General features: G+C 70.9%; 1 protein-coding gene across 1 annotated transcript in view; it reads left to right on the plus strand.

Annotated features, from left to right (window-relative positions):
- Positions 1-15: 15 nt before the first annotated feature.
- The window catches only part of ITPA (inosine triphosphatase), a gene marked incomplete at both ends in the record, with an annotated part of 3,011 nt that continues 2,806 nt past the window's right edge, over positions 16-220 (plus strand). Inside the window, one exon of the mRNA XM_010176402.2 lies at positions 16-78. Within this exon, the coding sequence (XP_010174704.2) occupies positions 16-78 (63 nt within the window). The remainder of the gene's footprint in view (positions 79-220) is intronic.

The raw sequence follows: 220 nt of genomic DNA on the forward strand, positions 1-220 counted from the left end.
TTTGTCCCCTCAGTGCCGGAGTACCAGGGGGAGCCGGACGAGATCTCCGTGCAGAAGTGCCGCGAAGCCGCCCGGCAGGTCGCTCGCTTTGTCCTTGTCCTTCCCCGCCGGTCGGCGCGGTGGTGTGGGAGCGGGAACCCCGGAGGATCCCAGCCCCAGGGGCGGGAGGCAGCTGGGGCCCTCGGGGCTTCTTACCCAGCCCTGAGGATCCTGCGGGACG

The sequence above is a fragment of the Antrostomus carolinensis genome, unplaced genomic scaffold, assembly GCF_000700745.2.
Source record: "Antrostomus carolinensis isolate BGI_N321 unplaced genomic scaffold, ASM70074v2 scaffold35059, whole genome shotgun sequence".
NCBI lineage: Eukaryota > Metazoa > Chordata > Aves > Caprimulgiformes > Caprimulgidae > Antrostomus > Antrostomus carolinensis.